At 39.2% G+C, this 13,946-nt stretch overlaps 1 protein-coding gene across 1 annotated transcript in view; it reads right to left on the reverse strand.

The window, feature by feature from the left end:
• Positions 1 to 268: 268 nt before the first annotated feature.
• Positions 269 to 13,946, reverse strand: part of LOC122043863 (UDP-N-acetylglucosamine diphosphorylase 2-like) — a 30,714-nt gene continuing 17,036 nt past the window's right edge. The window contains exons 3-5 of the mRNA XM_042604431.1: positions 711 to 825; positions 480 to 607; positions 269 to 389 (exon numbers count right to left, since the gene is read on the reverse strand). Coding sequence (XP_042460365.1) covers positions 269 to 389; positions 480 to 607; positions 711 to 825 — 364 coding nt within the window. The remainder of the gene's footprint in view (positions 390 to 479; positions 608 to 710; positions 826 to 13,946) is intronic.

Below are 13,946 nucleotides of genomic sequence, written 5' to 3' on the forward strand. Positions count from 1 at the left end.
CATTACAGTGGATTCATTGCCCCAGGGGTGCGACTTGGATGACAGATTTAAAGCCTTATATAATCAGTAAAGTGTCTTTAAACCGTTCATGACTTAGTCAATAGAGAAGAAAAAAAGTATTGCGAAGTAGAATGATATGCAAACTTGTCTGTAGGTGCAGAAAAGGCAGCCACACACACACACACAATTCAGTGAATAGATATTATGAACTATACAAACTCATTTACTGTAAATTGACTCGATCAGCTTGTGCAGTGCAGTATCTTTGCTAGTTGGTGATCTCACAAGGTGCATGGAAGGTCCTGCCATGGCATATGGCTTCGAGGTTCTCCCCAGCATTGGAGCAAAGTGGAGAGATTTCGACAACTGAAAGGGAAATATGACAATGGCTTATTCAATTTCCTTGTTAAGTTAAGAGGAAGGTTCACTGCAACATTCTTTTGACATGTAGAACATGCAACAAGAGATGGAAAGATTACCAGTTAAGTACAGAGGCAACTACCCAACGACTGTGGAGGCGAAGAAGCATCAGTTTGGCACTGTCAGGAGTGTCATAACTGGCCCCATTTGCATTCTTGATTGGTGCAAATTCCTCCTCCCTCAAAATCTGTTTTCCAGTTAAATATGCAGCAATTCAAAGTTCAAACCAACAATAAAAGACGAGACCAAGATTATCCTAGATTCTTCCGAGTTGAGCTATGGTAACCAACCTCAAAAAGTGCCATAGATGGAGCATATGCAAATGCATAGAAGACAAATTGTTCTAGCTTAAATCCAACATTGGATCCATGGATAGAGGGAATTTTCTTCTCGGCGAGCTGGTAACTGCATTTCAAACGTGACGTTATGTCCCTGACCATGGTCTCTTGGGATAGTAACATAATGAATGTCAATTCAATGCCTACTGAATCAACCTAGTTCCAAAAAAAAGAAGGTTAAATAGTTTGGCTGGAGGGAAAACCTTTCTCTGAGATAATTATACTGTAACTCAAACAACAGGAACAAATAAACAGGAACCCTTAGAACAACTGGTGGCTACAAATCTCAAGGCAAAAGTACAAAAGTCAAAAATACTAAAACACCCCATAGCTTTCTTGATTTGATGTCCAAAGTGGCCTGCTGGACAAACAAAATCATCACTAATTATGTCCTCCCAAACCTCAGAGTATTTCCTTTTGTTCCGCAGATTCATTCCCTTGTGTGCATCTCTCCTCTCTGATACATAGACATTTCATCTTATCCCATTTGTACTCATTTTGAATACCGACACTTGAATACCAACATTCTAAGGAGACACTTAGTCGGCCATGCTTAGGGCGGGGAAAAAAATACTGAAATATCAAAATATCAAAACATTATACCGAAAAAAATACCATATATACTGTATTTTTCGATATATTGAAAAATTCGATACGATATCATGCCGTACCGAATTTTCCAATAACGGTAACATATATTAATTATATTAATTTAATTACTCGTAAACCAAAGTACCAAACCCTAAACTCTTTCGTCTTCCCAAACCAGATTCGTGTTTCTCCTGCGTAGCCGACCATCGCAATTCGCGCACAGCCGTCGTCGACTCGCGATTCTTCTCCTTACGCAGTCGATCATCGCGCGCAGTCGCAGTTGTGATTCTTCTCCTTGCACAGCCAACCACAGCGCGTCGCTGTCGCGATTCTTCTCCTTGCGCAGTAGACCATCACGCGCAGTCGCTGTCAAGATTCTTCTCCTTGCGCAACCGACCACCACGCGCTGTCCAGTCGCGATTCTTCTCATTGCGCATCCGACCATCACGCTAGTCACCGGAGAAGAAGCACCGAGTCTGAAGAAATCCGAGCACCGAGTCTATTCTGAGAGCTGTGCTTGGCTTGGGCAAGTTCTTGTTCGATTTTCCGGTGAGTTTTAGCTTCGTCTTTTTGGTGGATTTATGGTATTTTTAGTAGGAATTGAAGCATATATGTTTCCCCTATTTTTCCAGCTAGCGTTTAGCTATTTCCCACAAGATTTCGACGAGTCTCTGTCGAGCCACCACTCTTATGTTGGGGCAATTTCCCTTGGTCAAGTTTGACCAGTTTGACTGAGCTTGAGTTGGGTCAAGCTTGAGTCGTGATGTTTAAGTTTTGATGTTTGACAATATATGAGGATTGCTAGGGCAATTGCCCAGGTCTGGAGATGGTCAAAGGATTGACCAGATTGATGAGGATACAAGTCAAGTAGGTCAAGGTGGACAGGAGACTTGACTGGGAAATTCCTAACTAGAGTTTAGGCAACAGGAAAATCCTAACTGGAGTTTAGGCATTGTTGAAGTCCTAACTGGAGTTTAGGCAATGGGTAAGTCCAACGGGAAGGTTGGCAAGAGTGAAAATCCATGTAGGTCAGTGTTACTAGACTTGGTAGTGAAAGTCTAGATAAGTGAGATCAGACAATTGGAAAGTCCAAGTGTGATCTTGGCAAAGTGAAAGTCCTGGTGAGGAGCCAAGCAATTGGAAAGTCCAAGTGTGATCTTGGTAAAGCAAGTCCTAGGGTGACTTGGCTAGGAGAACCCGACAACTAGGATGAGGCCGATAGAAGCTCCAGAAGGCAAGGCGTGAAGGATGGGGAGATATCCGAGGGACGCAAGGCTGATGGAGGAGGTTAGAAGGCTAGTTCGAGGTTGGTCGGGAGTAGACAAATGCTAGGCATGCAAACCCAACAAGTCACGACTGACTGAGAGTTGGGTTTGGGGAGCTGGACTTGAGTTTGAGTCAAGTCCAGGGTGTTCAATCGATCGGGCGATTGATTGTACAGGCTCCAATCGATCAGCCGATCGATTGAAGTGCACTGCGATTGTTGGGATGACTCAATCGATCTGTCGATCGATTGGGGTTAGGAAATCGTGAGCACAGAAGCTCTCCCAATCGATCGGGCGATCGATTGGGAGCTGCCAATCGATCGGCCGATCGATTGGGCAGCAGAAGCTCTCGCGCAGACGAGAGAGCACAAAATGGGTTTGAATCGATCGACCGATTGATTCAGATGGTCCCAATCGATCGGTCGATCGATTGGGAAGTGACCGTTGCGCAGGTTGCAGGCGATGGACGACTGGGATTGTCCGGATGTGATGTGGCGATCGATTGGGGATGATTTCAATCGATTGGAGCTACTGTATAAAGCCCAGGCGGAGCTTTTTCTCAGTAGATCTCTTGCGATCTTTTGCGCCGTTCTTCAGCGATTCACAGCGAGCTTCTCCGATCTACTCACGCCAGTTCTTGAAGGCACTTGGGGAGTTTCTCCAAGGTTCAAGAGGTGACGACAAGCACAAGTAAGCAAGAAGAAGAGTGTGTTGCGTTGTATTTTTGTTTCTTCTTGTTGTATTTGTGTTGTGTTGTGTTGTGTGTGAGTGTTGTACGAGGCTTCTTCGCCTCCGACTGCGACCGAAAAGGAGGTTTTCATAGTGGAGATAGGTGTGTCGTGTGGATCCTTGGATTAGTCACCTCATCTTGAGGTGGATACCAAGTAAATCCTTGTTAGCGTTGTGAGTGTTTGTGTCTTTGTATTCCGCTGCACATTATCAAGACAAAGCAAACCAACGCAAGGAGCACGACGAAATGATATTCACCCCCCTCTAGCGGATATCAAGGTCCCAACAATTGGTATCAGAACGAGGTCGCTCTTCTATGGACTAACCGCCAAGAGAGCAAGAAGCTAGAGGAAGAAGAAAATGGACTTGGGAGGTCCACTTGGATGAGACATCCGAATTCCTCCGCCATATGACAAGGAAGACTTCGCCTTTTGGAGGAATCGCTGGAGACTGTTGGAATGTATACTGAAAGCCTAAGCTTTGTAAACATTTATTATGAATAAAAAATCACATTTGGTCTAATTATCTACATTTGTTTGTAGTTGTTCATTTAATTTATATTGTAGATAACATAGTATGTGGTGTCACATACAGAAGATGATGTTATCAGTACCTTATAAATTATAAACAGTAGCTCACGACCAAAATGGAAAAGGAACAAACCATTAGAAGGTCGTAGTGTAATTAGATATTAGTTTATCTTGACTATATAATTACACTAGTACACTCAGAGTGTATTGAGTAGGACCATTTGAGGTCGTTTCTTTTATACTGACTTTATAAAGGAACAAAGACCTCAGTTATTATGGAAGTGTGTGCTCTTAATCCTAATATAATAACAAGCACATATATTTGATATTTATTTCTTTAATTTATCAATGGGTGAGATTTAGTTCGTTGAATCAATAAACCCGATAAGTTGGGAAATGATATTACTTATAGTGTGTGTTGTTGATTATAGAAGGAAACTGTGTCCTAGAGATACTAGGTTGATAATGTCCTCAAGAGGAGCTCATAAAGATTGTCATGTTAAACCCTGCAGGTGGACTTAGTCCGACATGACAATAAGGTTGAGTGGTACTACTCTTGGACTTAGATATTAATTAAATGAGTTGTCAGTAACTCACTTAATTAGTGGACATTCGATATCTTAAACACAGGGAGACTAACACACTCATAATAAGAAGGAGCCCAAAAAATGTAATTTGGGATTGGTGCGGTAGTTCAATGATAGTTCTCTAGTGGAATGAATTATCATTGATAAAATTAAGTTGTGTGTTCGGGGCGAACACGGGATGCTTAATTTTATCGGGAGACCAAAACCAATTCCTCCTCTCGGTCCCTATCGTAGCCTCTTATTTATAGAGTTCTATACCCACCTATACCCACCTTCTATACCCACCCAATAGGGGCCGGCCAAGCTAGCTTGGGAACCAAGCTAGGGCCGGCCTAGGTATATTATTGGGTGGCCGGCCCTAGCTTGAACCCAAGCTAGTAGGGCCGGCCAAATAAAATTAAAAAGAAATTTAATTTTAATTTTTATTATTATGTGGAAGATATATTTTAAAGAGAATTAAAATTAAAATATCTCTCTTGTAAAAGATCTACAAAAGATTAAAGAAAGAGATTAGATCTCTTTCCTTATTTGTAGATTGGAGAGATGTTTTATTTTTTCTTTAAAATTATTCACATGTTGATAAAATTAAAATTATAGAAATTTCCTTTATCAACCATGAAGAGATTTTAAAGAGAAATTTTATTTTTTAAAATTTCCGGAAACAAATTAGGAAGTTTTAATTGTTGATTAAAACTTGTCCTCTTTTGTTTTCCAATGATGTGGCGGCCATCTCAAGTTAATTGGGAAATTTTGTTTTATTTTTCTCAATTAATTCATGTCAAGGAAAATTAAGGAAATTTTATTGTAATTAAATTTCCTAATTTGCCTAGGCCAAGGAATATAAAAGAAGGGTTAGGGTGCCTTCATGAGACACAACCTCTATTATTTTCTCTCCCTCTTTTCCTTGGTGTGGCCGGCCATCCTCTCCCTCTCTTCCTCTTGTGGTGGCCGAACCTCTCTCTTCCTTGGAGCTCTTGTGGTGGCGGATACTACTTGGAGAAGAAGAAGAAGAAGGAGAGAAAGCTAGCATCTCTTGAAGCTTGGTTAGTATTTTGGTTTTCTTCTTTGGTGAAGTTCTTCCTTTGTGGCGAACCTTGCTTGGAGGAGAAGAAGGTGGTTGGTGGTTTCTCATCTCGGTAGATCGTTGCCCACACAACGTCCGAGGTTAGAAGAGGAATACTGTAGAAGATCAAGAGGTTTTCTACAAGGTATAACTAGTAATTTTATTTCCGCATCATGCTAGTTATTTATGGAAATAATACCAAATACAAGAGGCTTACGTTCTAGTATTTCAAATATTTTTTTCCAAGTTGTGTTCTTTTGTTTCTTTCTTTTCCTTGTGATTTGATTGTTCTCTTTGGTTAACCTAAAGTTATTTTAGGAAATTAAATATTAGCTTTCTATTAAAGGTTTTGTCTAGTCGGTGGTGGTTGCTCCCATATCCAAGAAGGCCATGTGCCTCGCCACGTCGACTGGGAACCTTTATGGAAATTAATATTTAATGGAATTAATAACTTAAGGAGACTTGGGTCGAACGTGTTAAGTTCAGAGATCCAAGTCAAAACCTAAAGAACAAATAGATTAAGTTTTGGATCAAACGTGTTAAGTTCCGCAGCGATCCAAAATTTAATTTAAAAGAACACGTGGTAGCTAGGAAAGGTTCAGACCTTTGTACAAAATTTTTGTACAAAGGAACCTATAGGTTTTCCGAGTAGCAACCAACAATTGGTATCGAGCTAGGGTTTTGCCTCTGTGTATTTGGTATTTAGTTTAATTATGCACATGTCATACATAATTTAGGCGGGATAATAGTAGGATGTGCTAACTTTGTGGATCGCAGGATCCAACTATTATGGCTTTTAGTTAATTATGTGTGTGATTGGACCCTTGGACATGTCAACGGCAATTTATATGTGTGTGCATGATTGTATTAAAATACGCAGGAGTCGTATTTAGTTTTATTAGGATTTTATTTTTGATCTAGATACATGTACATTCCTTTTATGGAATATAGGATCAAAATGTAAAATTCTATTTATGTCATGGATCGAATCTTGCAAAGCGTGGAACCTTCTAAGGACCAGAGGCGCAATGGAACTAGGAGCAAGATGGATGCAGCTAGACCCGGTGGCGGTGGCCAAATTTGGCAGCAACTTGGGATGACAACACACGGAGGACAATTAGAGATAAAAGCCATAATAGTTGAAAATTAAATTTTCTATTTATTGCTTTTATATTGTGCTGTGTGTGCATGTTAGTTTACAAGTTTAGTAGGCTAGCATAGTTAAAATTCCTCATTTATAAATAACTAAGTGGGAGAGGGATTTTAAATAAATCCCATGGTCTCCATTACTGGTTTGTATGTGATACAAACAAGCTTGCGCGTTGGCTCTGAGTGCCTTCCTCCATAACGGATGAGCTTGTTTATGGATCACTAGAACAGACTTTCATTTTTGGATGACTATAGGAAATTAATTAAGAGCGTGTGATCTTCCCCAACGGAAGGGGCATAATCTTATTAATGGACTTAGTGTCAAGTAATGGTATACACTTAGACACATCTAATAGTATCCTCCCTAACGGAGTCACTGCTATTATTTGTGTGACCAAATGATACCAACTATTAATTTTATTTGTCAAAAAGTTAGGTTGACAAGATAATAAAATTAATGGGTTAAAACCCTCCTTTTACAAATGTTGAATTTGTATACGTCCACACTAACGTGGCATACAAAATTCACGGTGTTATGAGGTGTTGGTTAATTTAAAATAGTATTGTTTGAGGAATCAATATTATTCTAAATTTAGAGTTCTGACCAAAAGTTATTTGTGATTCTTAGGATGTCTTTCAACCCACTGTCCATCATACTTCAACTGAATAGATTTACTAGACCAAACTACATAGATTGGAAAAGAAACCTGGACTTTGTTCTTACTGCTGACTGAGCCTTGTCCTGATGCACCCATCGGTGAATCTACCCAAGAGGAGATTGAATATCATAGGAAATGGGTAAAAGCGGATGAGATGGCGCGGTGTTACATTTTGGCTTCAATGTCAAATGTATTGCAACATCAAGATCAAGATTTACCAACAACCTATGATATTATGAACAATCTCAAGGAACTCTTTGGTCATCAAGATAGGGCTTCTAGGCAAGAAGCCATGAGAAAGATAATTACAGCCACCATGCAAGAGGGTACTCCTGTAAGGGATCATATCCTAAAGATGATGGCTTATCTGAACGAGATACAGATCCTTGGAGGAGAAATTGATGGGGAAACCCAGATCGATATGATCCTCCAAACGCTACCTAGAAGTTTTGAGCAGTTCCGCCTGAACTATAATATGAATAAGAGGATTTATTTATTAGCGGAACTACTGACAGAACTTCAAGCAGCAGAAGGATTATTTCTTCACAATGCTCAAATTCACTATGCTGAAAATGGTTCTACTTCTAAGCCGAAAGGAAAGAAGAAGAAGAAACAAGTCGGTTCAGCAAAGAAAGTGAATAAGTCTCAGAGTACGGGATTTAAAGCTGGAGTGAAGAAGCCGAAGGGCAAGTGCTTCATCTGCAAGCAGGCAGGACATTGGAAGGCGGACTGTCCTCGTAGGAACCAAAACAAAGGTATATCTCATACTCTAGTTGTTGAAACATGTTTAGCGGTGTTATCTACCAGCACCTGGTGTGTAGATACGGGAGCCACTGATCATGTCTGCAATTCCTTGCAGGGGTTCCAGGAAACCCGACGACTATCTGAAGGAGAAATTACCGTCTACATGGGCAATGCTACTAAGGTGGCAGCTGTTGCAGTGGGAGACGTCTACTTATCTTTTAGTAGAAATAGGAATTTGGTTTTAAGAAATTGTCTTTATGTACCCAGTTTTAGAAAGAATTTAATTTCAGTTTCTAAACTGTTTTTAGATGGATATTCAGTTTCCTTTGGTAACGATGTAGTTATTAAAAGAAATAAAGTGATTATCTGTTCTGGTGCATTAGTTGGCAATTTGTATATTTTAAATCCAATTTCTTCCACAAAGCAAAACATGGAAATTTATAACTCATCTTCTAATTCTAATAAGAGAAAAGAACCTTCAGAAATGAACCAAGCATATCTTTGGCATCTAAGGCTTGGTCATATTAACTTAAGTAGGATTCAGAGGCTTATAGCCGATGGACTTTTGGGTTCATTAGAGTTGGAAAATTTTCCAACTTGTGAATCCTGCTTGGAAGGTAAAATGACCAAGAGGTCGTTCAAGGCCAAGGGGTATAGAGCCAAAGAAGTGTTAGAGCTGGTTCACTCTGATTTGTGTGGTCCTATGTCTGTCCAGGCAAGAGGAGGTTTTGAATATTTTGTCTCTTTCATAGATGATTATTCAAGATATGGATACATTTACCTAATGCGCCGCAAGTCTGAGTGCTTTGATAAGTTCAAAGAATACAAGGCTGATGTGGAGAAACGACTAGGTAAAAGTATCAAGACACTACGGTCAGATCGTGGTGGCGAATACCTCTTAGGAGAGTTTAGGAATTACTTATCAGAGGCTGGGATTCAATCCCAATTGTCTGCACCTGGAACACCCCAACAGAATGGTGTAGCAGAACGAAGGAATAGGACTCTTATGGAAATGGTTAGATCGATGATGAGTTATTCAGAATTACCAAATTCGTTTTGGGGATATGCTCTGGAAACAGCAGTATACGTTCTGAACTTAGTACCTTCTAAATCAGTTTCTTCTACTCCCATAGAATTGTGGAATGGGCGAAAACCCAGTCTAAGACATATTCGGATTTGGGGTAGTCCAGCACATGTGCTGAAACCAGATGCTGATAAGTTAGAATCTCGTACAGAAGTTCGCGTGTTTGTAGGATATCCCAAAGGAACGAAAGGTGGTTTATTTTATAGTCCTAAAGACCAGAAGGTCATTGTTAGCACCAATGCCCGCTTTTAGAAGAAGACTATATAATGGATCACAAGCCCAAGAGTAAAGTTGTTTTAGAAGAACTTAGAGAGGACATGTCTACTTACATTACAACAAGACAAGATGAAGTACCACAAGAGACGCAACACGTGTCACACATGATACACAACCACGAGACTGTGCCTCGTCGGTGAGGCAACTGAAAGATTCATGTTTTGGGAGAGTCTTGGACTTGATCCGTGTGAACCTGATCCCCGGTCATATGACAAAGCACTCCAAGATATAGATGCAAGATCTTGGCAAAAGGCAATGAATTCAAATAGAGTCCATGTACTCTAATAAGGTTTGGGAGCTTTTAGAACCACCGATGGTGTAAAAGCCGTTGGATGCAAGTGGATCTACAAAAGGAAAGAGGGAAGACGGAAGGTAGAAACCTTCAAAGCTAGGCTTGTTACAAAAGGGTACACTCAAAAGAGGGAATCGATTATGAGGAGACCTTTTCACCGGTAGCCATGCTTAAGTCTATCCGGATACTCTTATCCATTCCTTTCATATGGATTATGAGATTTGGCAAATGGATGTCAAGACAGCTTTCCTTAATGGAAGTCTTGAAGAGAACATCCATATGAAGCAACGGTTCATTGAAAAGGCAAAGAGCATCTAGTGTGCAAGCTCAATCGGTCCATTTATGGACTGAAGCAAGCTTCAAGGTCTTGGAACATCCGGTTTAATGAAGTAATCCATCATATGGATTTATTCAAAGTCCGGATGAGTCTTGTGTATATAAGAAGTGTAACGAAACGTGGTGGTATTTCTTGTACTATACGTAGATGATATTTTGTTAATTGGCAACAATGTCAAGGTATTATCGACGTAAGGGTATGGTTGTCCAAACAATTTGATATGAAGGACTTAGGAGAATGCGCACATTCTTGGGATCAAAGTTATAAGGGATCGTAAGAAAAGAATGTTGTGTCTATCCCAAGCTTCATATATAGATACAATCCTTGCTCGCTTTAGCATGCAGATTCCAAGAAAGGTTTCTTACCTTTTAGACATGGAGTAGCTCTATCTAAAGAGATGTCTCCAAAGACATCAAAAGAGATAGAGGACATGAAAGCGGTTCTGCTTCGGTGTAGGAAGCCTAATGTATGCAATGCTATACGAGACCGATATCCGCTTTGCCGTGGGCATGGTCGCAGACATCGAGTAACCTCGACAAGGACATTGGATCATGTAAAGCATATATTGAAGTACAGAAGGACTAGAGATTATATGCTAGTTTACCAAGCAGACGATCCGCTCCCTGGGTTACACGGATTGATTTCCAATCGATAGGGATAACAAGAAGTCTACATCGCTATGTGTTTACTTTAGAGGTGGAGCCATTTCATGGAGGAGTGTTAAGTAGAAATGCGTTTGGACTCAACCATGGAAGTCGAGTATGTAGCAGCCTCAAGAAGCTGATGGCTCAGAACTTTCTAATGGACTTAGATGTGATTCTGGTTTGCCCAAGATCATCACAATTTATTGTGATAATAGCGATTGCAAACTCGAAGGAACCACGAGCTCATAAGGCAAGTAAACATATAGAGCGCAAGTACCACCTGATACGAGATATTGTGAAGCGAGGAGAAGTTGTCATCGCCAAGATTGCATCAGCGGATAACCTGGCAGATCCTTTCACTAAGGCCCTTCCGGCGAAAGCTTTCGATCGGCATGTGGAGGGAATGGGAATCAGATGTATGGTAGAAGATATGGCAGCTTAGTCATTAGTATAAGTGGGAGATTGTTGGAATGTATACTGAAAGCCTAAGCTTTGTAAACATTTATTATGAATAAAGAATCACATTTGGTCTAATTATCTACATTTGTTTGTAGTTGTTCATTTAATTTATATTGTAGATAACATAGTATGTGGTGTCACATACAGAAGATGATGTTATCAGTACCTTATAAATTATAAAGAGTAGCTCACGACCAAAATGGAAAAGGAACAAACCATTAGAAGGTCGTAGTGTAATTAGATATTAGTTTATCTTGACTATATAATTACACTAGTACACTCAGAGTGTATTGAGTAGGACCATTTGAGGTCGTTTCTTTTATACTGACTTTATAAAGGAACAAAGACCTCAGTTATTATGGAAGTGTGCTCTTAATCCTAATATAATAACAAGCACATATATTTGATATTTATTTCTTTAATTTATCAATGGGTGAGATTTAGTTCGTTGAATCAATAAACCCGATAAGTTGGGAAATGATATTACTTATAGTGTGTGTTGTTGATTATAGAAGGAAACTGTGTCCTAGAGATACTAGGTTGATAATGTCCTCAAGAGGAGCTCATAAAGATTGTCATGTTAAACCCTGCAGGTGGACTTAGTCCGACATGACAATAAGGTTGAGTGGTACTACTCTTGGACTTAGATATTAATTAAATGAGTTGTCAGTAACTCACTTAATTAGTGGACATTCGATATCTTAAACACAGGAGACTAACACACTCATAATAAGAAGGAGCCCAAAATGTAATTTGGGATTGGTGCGGTAGTTCAATGATAGTTCTCTAGTGGAATGAATTATCATTGATAAAATTAAGTTGTGTGTTCGGGGATGCTTAATTTTATCGGGAGACCAAAACTAATTCCTCCTCTCGGTCCCTATCGTAGCCTCTTATTTATAGAGTTCTATACCCACCTATACCCACCTTCTATACCCACTAATAAGGGGCCAGCCAAGCTAGCTTGGGAACCAAGCTAGGGTCGGCCTAGGTATATTGGGTGGCCGGCCCTAGCTTGAACCCAAGCTAGTAGGGCCGGCCAAATAAAATTAAAAGAAATTTAATTTTAATTTTATTATTATGTGGAAGATATATTTTAAAGAGAATTAAAATTAAAATATCTCTCTTGTAAAAGATCTACAAAGATTAAAGAAAGAGATTAGATCTCTTTCCTTATTTGTAGATTGAGAGATGTTTTATTTTTTCTTTAAAATTATTCATATGTTGATAAAATTAAAATTATAGAAATTTCCTTTATCAACCATGAAGAGATTTTAAAGAGAAATTTTATTTTTTAAAATTTCCGGAAACAAATTAGGAAGTTTTAATTGTTGATTAAAACTTGTCCTCTTTGTTTCCAATGATGTGGCCGCCATCTCAAGTTAATTGGGAAATTTTGTTTTATTTTTCTCAATTAATTCATGTCAAGGAAAATTAAGGAAATTTTATTGTAATTAAATTTCCTAATTTGCTAGGCCAAGGAATATAAAAGAAGGGGTAGGGTGCCTTCATGAGACACAACCTCTATTATTTTCTCTCCCTCTTTGTTCCTTGGTGTGGCCGGCCATCCTCTCCCTCTCTTCCTCTTGGCCGAACCTCTCTCCCTTCCTTGGAGCTCTTGTGGTGGCCGGATACTACTTGGAGAAGAAGAAGAAGAAGGAGAAAGCTAGCATCTCTTGGAGCTTGGTTAGTATTTTGGTTTTCTTCTTTGGTGAAGTTCTTCCTTTGTGGCGAACCTTGCTTGGAGGAGAAGAAGGTGGTTGGTGGTTTCTCATCTTGGTAGATCGCTGCCCACACAACGTCCGAGGTTAGAAGAGGAATACGGTAGAAGATCAAGAGGTTTTTCTACAAGGTATAACTAGTAATTTTATTTCGCATCATGCTAGTTATTTATGGAAATAATACCAAATACAAGAGGCTTACGCTCTAGTATTTCGAATATGTTTTTCGAAGTTGTGTTCTTTTGTTTCTTTCTTTTCCTTGTGATTTGATTGTTCTCTTTGGTTAACCTAAAGTTATTTTAGGAAATTAAATATTAGCTTTCTATTAAAGGTTTTGTCTAGTCGGTGGTGGTTGCTCCCATATCCAAGAAGGCCATGTGCCTCGCCACGTCAGTACTGGGAACCTTTTATGGAAATTAATATTTAATGGAATTAATAACTTAAGGAGACTTGGGTCGAACGTGTTAAGTTCCGCAGGAGATCCAAGTCAAAACCTAAAAGAACAAATAGATTAAGTTTTGGATCAAACGTGTTAAGTTCCGCAGGCGATCCAAAATTTAATTTAAAAGAACACGTGGTAGCTAGGAAAAGGTTCAGACCTTTGTACAAAATTTTTATACAGTGGAACCTATAGGTTTTTCGAGTAGCAACCAACAGAGACATGGTTCCAAATGGATTGGAACCAATGGGTTGTCTTGAGTGACCCATTTGAAGCTCCTACGGACAAGAAGGGTAAACGCCTCCGACCTCGGCATTGGACCGAAGAGCAATGAGAGCAATCGGAGGCGGACAAGGAGGTAACGAGAATTTTGTATAATTTACTACCTTCTAATATTTTGTTAAGTTGGCGAAAAAAATCAATCAAAATTGTACGATTCACAATAAAGAATCAATGAAATTTTATTCATAAAAAAAAGAAAAAGACCGATCAATTCATTACAAAAAAGAAAATTTCTATACAGTGTATTTATGGTCGAATCAAAAAGAAAAATAAAAAAAAATAAAATAAATTATAAAAAAATAAATAAAAATATTGATGCATAAAATAAATACAAAAA

Source organism: Zingiber officinale, chromosome 2A (genome assembly GCF_018446385.1).
Source record: "Zingiber officinale cultivar Zhangliang chromosome 2A, Zo_v1.1, whole genome shotgun sequence".
Taxonomy (NCBI): domain Eukaryota; kingdom Viridiplantae; phylum Streptophyta; class Magnoliopsida; order Zingiberales; family Zingiberaceae; genus Zingiber; species Zingiber officinale.